This window comes from Megalopta genalis, chromosome 2, assembly GCF_051020955.1.
Source record: "Megalopta genalis isolate 19385.01 chromosome 2, iyMegGena1_principal, whole genome shotgun sequence".
Lineage (NCBI taxonomy): Eukaryota > Metazoa > Arthropoda > Insecta > Hymenoptera > Halictidae > Megalopta > Megalopta genalis.
The window spans coordinates 39,123,934-39,129,157 of record NC_135014.1 but is presented as its reverse complement, the minus strand read 5'-3'; the positions used below and the strand labels follow the sequence as shown (position 1 = coordinate 39,129,157).

General features: G+C 41.2%; 1 protein-coding gene across 1 annotated transcript; it reads right to left on the bottom strand.

Moving 5' to 3' along the window:
- Nucleotides 1-748: 748 nt before the first annotated feature.
- On the bottom strand, nucleotides 749-4,313 carry LOC117219426 (achaete-scute complex protein T3). Its single transcript, XM_033468589.2, has 2 exons — nucleotides 3,179-4,313; nucleotides 749-1,608 (listed from the first exon to the last, which is right to left on the bottom strand). Exon 1 carries the CDS (start codon nucleotides 4,100-4,102, stop codon nucleotides 3,224-3,226), a length of 879 nt encoding a protein of 292 aa, XP_033324480.1. The 5' UTR covers nucleotides 4,103-4,313; the 3' UTR covers nucleotides 749-1,608; nucleotides 3,179-3,223.
- Between the last annotated feature and the right edge of the window lie 911 nt (nucleotides 4,314-5,224).

The window sequence follows — 5,224 nt, the reverse complement described above, 5'->3', positions numbered from 1 at the left end:
GATTAAAATTATATTTTATGCACGAAAATAAAACATTCTAATGTTACGTAATATTATGTAATTTTCTTGGATCCCAAATTTTGTCTTGCTTCCGTCGGTACCCAAGGATAGATCAGTACCTGGCAGTGAGTTTAAGCTTCTATCTCAGCAAGAGGCTCTTAGGTCCGTTAGGGAAGGTTAGTAATTTACCTGAGAACGTAGTGACACTAGTTGAGATATATTTATTGTAGGATCGATTCCACTATCGAGAGGCATTGCCAGTGATAGGTACCGTTACCAATACAATGGCGATACCTCCAGAACTTTCTCCGTGAAGTAAGCACTCTACCTGGCTCTACCATCGAGTCAGGTGCCTCTAAAATTTTGTTGCAACTTACAGCCTTGCATCTTCCAACAGTTACCTTCCTCTCATTCCTAGCTCTCGAGTTCTAGCACCAATATATCACAATCTTTCGAGCACACGTTCGAGTACACAACATTTCGAGTAAACATAATTGTACGCAATTAAAGAAAAAATTTATTTTACTTCATGTATATATAAAAGAGATGTAACTTACATAGATCCATTGAAATTATTTTATTTTTACTGCAATCTATCATAAACGCATTGCACGCCAAATATCTGGAAATAAATAGAATAAATAATAATTAGTTAAGGATGAATGTGGTATAAATAATAGAAAGTTAATTAATAGATAGTATCTATGATTTTGGGAAAATATGGTTGCGGGAGGAAATAATAAGATCCTTTTATTGTTCATAACGTCGTCCAATATATTTAACGAATTATTTGTCAATATTTACAAAAAGGCACTGTCTCGATATATTTACAATTTACATAACTTATACACTTCGATTCTGTTCAACATACGTAATTTACAATATCATTACAAATTATATTACAATTAGACGTTTATTAATTCGCGAGAACAGTATTCAAATACTTCCACGAATTCACATAAATATTTTCGCGTAGTGTTCGTAACATTCTTAAAATTTGTAACGTTCGATATTTAAAAACAAATCTGTTAACTGACACTAGAGATTATTTTGATGTCGGAGAAGTCTTCTTTCGATGTCTTTTCAAAGAGGAGAATCAGCTACTATTTATTGCGGGAAGTATAAAAGTTAATAACTCTAAGGCACACTGGAATGCTTTATATCCTTTGAGGACGTCTCTTATAATTAATGTCGATACGACATCATCTTACTACACCTAAGGCATCTTGGTATCTACAATTCGGTGGTCGATCAAAAAACTGTCATCGACGATTCCGTAATTAACACATGGACTGTTGAAAAGTTGACTACATCGTAATAGAAAACGGCTGTGCATTGTTAACATTAAAACTGTTGGTTTATGATACCGGATTGAATAAACATTACGCAACAAAAACTTCGGTTCGCAGGATCTGTAATGCGTTAAGAAATAATTTCAGGGGATGATGTTAACGGTCAACATGTTAAACACAAATTACCATTTTAAGTCACTGGCAGAAACAACACGCTTACAAATTATCTGTACACAAATTAATATGACTAGATCACAGTTACTAAACAGCCTACACGTCGTCACCTCCATTTCTCCGTGTACCGTTTGACTGACTTCTGTAACAAACGAAAAAATGCGATTAGTTAAATAGAAATTTTTCTTAAAAATTAATTGATTTATTGACAATTATATATTTGTTCTCGATAAATTTTATCAGTAACTAGCAGATACTCGCGACGATACCAGTTTATAAATTTATTCTTGTTGAAAACTGAACCGCCGAAGGTTGTCGCAGGTATAGAAGCAAAGCAGGGGATGATTTCAGGTAAGGGCGGTTTTACTGGAAGGGACTCCAACGAAAAAGAAGAAATCGGAAGGGAGAGACCGAGAGGAAAAGAGAGACGAAAGAATAGCGTACCGGTTCAAAAACCTACAAAAGGGAGACTGAAATATCCTGGAAGATGCATTCAGGTTAAACGCAGCGAGCAAAATCGTCTCTTGCCAGAACGAGACGATGAAGGAAACGAAAAATAGAGGAAGATCGTTAATAACAACGAAAACTTCGGTAGGGCCGTCACTCTTCGAGCGAAACCGAACTTGAATGGAATGAACCTTCGGTGTTTCTGATCGGAGAACATTACGCAATCGATCAAAATTAAAAATCATGTAAATAGATTTACGTAAATAGATTTCCCAGGAATTATGAGACAATTGAAATTTACGTCATCGTTCACGAAATTTTTGTGGAAATTACATCGCTGCGAGGAAAAGACGTGCTTGATGCAATGAAATCTTCGAATACCGATAGTCGAGGACCGTGGAGGGATGAAAAAACGGTAGGAGCGAAACTGCACACAAACGTGTCGCATATGTGGGCACGTCGGTGCGCGCGCGCATACATGTGTGTTAGCGAATGGTGAAAGAAATCGGGCACAAAAGCGTCGCTTCTCGAATGCATACCCTCTGAATGGAGTCTGCGATTTGAATGGCTCAAGTTTCAGCGAGGGGTCGCGCGAACCATTGTCACGGGGCAAGGTCACAAATCTGGTCGGAAACTCCTTTGAACTTCCTCGGTAACGCGGATGTTACCTCACGGATAAAATTTACGGTCGTTGAAAAGCGAGGGAGGTGAGAAGCTTTCCGAAAATAATCTGAACCGCTGGAATCTTGAACAAACAAACCTTGTTTTCTAGGAAATTTGCTAAAAGTAATGTTACAATTAATGCTTCAAGTATAATTTGAGTTACTTTCGAATTTACAAGCTTTGTTGATATTAAAAACCGAGACTTTTCTTGTCGACAATTAGCTACAAACAGAGTCATTACAGCGATAATTACACTGCAACTATTTTGCAAATCTGAGAAATCTGTATTATAATGTATTTAACAGCATCGATTAATTCTTACTTTAAAGATGAAAATTTGCACAAATATCTGCAGATACATAATAATATATTAACCGTGACTGTTAGATTAGTGGAAAACAAATGATCGAACGTATAAACTCATTTCGAAATGTAAGAGTTAACATTAACTTATCAGACAAATTCTTTAATGTTTTTGAAGATTCAAATTCAAGATGTTTTCTAGTGAACATTAAAAAAAAAAGAAGAAATGCTTGAATATTTTCCACAAATCTGCCAGAAACATTTTGGAAATGTCAACAAAAGCGAAACACGACACGAACCTCATGAGAAAACAAGAACCGCATTAGATGCGACGTTAGCATTTCTCATTGACTTTGTTGCCACCAGGAGATAACGTCCAAAAGTTCTTCGTCCTCGGGACTCATTGGCTCATAATTATCGTAACCGTCGGAATGGGCAGTATAGAGGTTGCCGGAAGTACCGTATCCCTGGCTGCCAGCTGACGAAGTCTCGGAAACGAAACTGGGCGTCGGTGAACTGGAAGCTTCGGAACAGGGTGCTGTTACGAACGTGGGACTGGGATTCTGTCGGAGGTGTCGGTGCATGTCAGGACTGTGATGTCTGATTTCGTTCATGTTCCCGCGCAGTCTCAATTCGGCCGAGTGGTGACTCGACTCGACTCCGATTCCATTAGCAGAGCCACACGTGGACGAGGAAGTGGAGGATGGTGGGGACGATGTTGGCGAAGACACACTCGCGTCGGACCCACTGTCATGCTCCTCCAAGAGACGCTGAAGACTCCTGATGTACTCAACAGCCATTCGAAGCGTCTCAACTTTCGACAACTTTTTACTACCAGCCCTGGCCCCGCCATGTGTGCCAGCAGTGCTACCTCCGAGAGCCTGGGCCACGCTCTGAGGAATATGTTGCCTCAAAGTAGCGAACCCATTGTTCACCTGTTTCACACGATTCCGTTCCCTCGCATTCCTTCTGGCTACCGAAGCCGGTTGATGGGGGACAGCCCCGTACGGTCCAGTCTGACCGTATATCTTGGATCGCTTGCAACCGTGCTGCTGGATCTTCATGTCATTCGACGGCATGCTGCTCGTGGAAACGATCACGTTGCCGCGATGAGTTTGAGCACTGGTTGTAGACGACCCATGGAGATTATGGTGATGATGCTGCTGCTGGACGCTCAACATGATGGGCAATACGTTCCCCTCCTTCGACGCCACTAAGGTCATATCACTGATCCCCCACTACAGGAGCGCGGCAGCGCGTGCCAGGTGACCTTGAGAAATCCTCGCTCGACAGTGGAACAATTTAACCCCTTTTCAACACCTTGGACAAGTACACGCGACGCGAACAAATGGGAAAAATCTTGGGAAAACGTCGTCGCTTGCGAACGGAGTTTCACGAGTTAAGAAGACGACCGCACCCTCTATGCTGATGGTACGGACCTGGCTCCCGAAATGCCTTGCCAAGAAGGGTTCGAGGCCTTATATAGCCAAGGCGGGCACGCGCCTATCCCCACCACAGACCCCATACTCGATACCGGGCCCTAAACCCCTGTACACCTCCTTCCCGCCGTCCCCGGCGGCCTGCAGTGCCTCATACCCCTGGAATCCCCACCACAGGCCCTACGACCGAGATTCTCATCTTGAATTGCCCTCGTGCTCCGCCGTTCGAATCTGTTTGCTGATTTGGATATTTGAAGATGATACCTTCGGGCATTTATCGAGCCAGCCGATAATTCCTGCCTCGAGTTTCTTGGAAGTTAGAAAAGCTAACTTTGAAAATCAGCTGCTGTTCAGACCGTACGGCCAGCTTTCGGAAACGCGAATTTTCGTGTATCGGGGGAGTATTTCTCACGATTTCTACAGAATAATTAGTATTAGGGCATGTGCTGCAGGAGAACTTTACGTATAATTGTTCAACTTCATAGATTCTCGAATAAAATTGATTGTTCCACTTTGTGAAACTGATAAATTTGGTTCGCAACAAGGTTAACTTAGCGGTTAACGTATTTGTTATCGCTCGTCATAGATTGTACCATGTTTAGCATTTTTCCATTTTCAAAAGGTAGTTTCTACCTTTTAAGGGCAGGCATCCACTTTTTTAAATGGATGAGTGCCAAATGAGTGACTAAACTCCGAACATCGTTTAGTTGCATGAAATTCTGCCACGCCAATCACTAGAAACAAATGTTTATGTAATTTCTACATCGTGTAACAAATGAAAACAATTTTTATCTTGCACGAAAATCCGCAAACTACTAGTCGTAAGAAGATCCAAATCGACCTAAAAACGATAACTCTCTACGCAAAACTCTAATTACTCCCGTTGTTTATATTCCCAAACCGGTG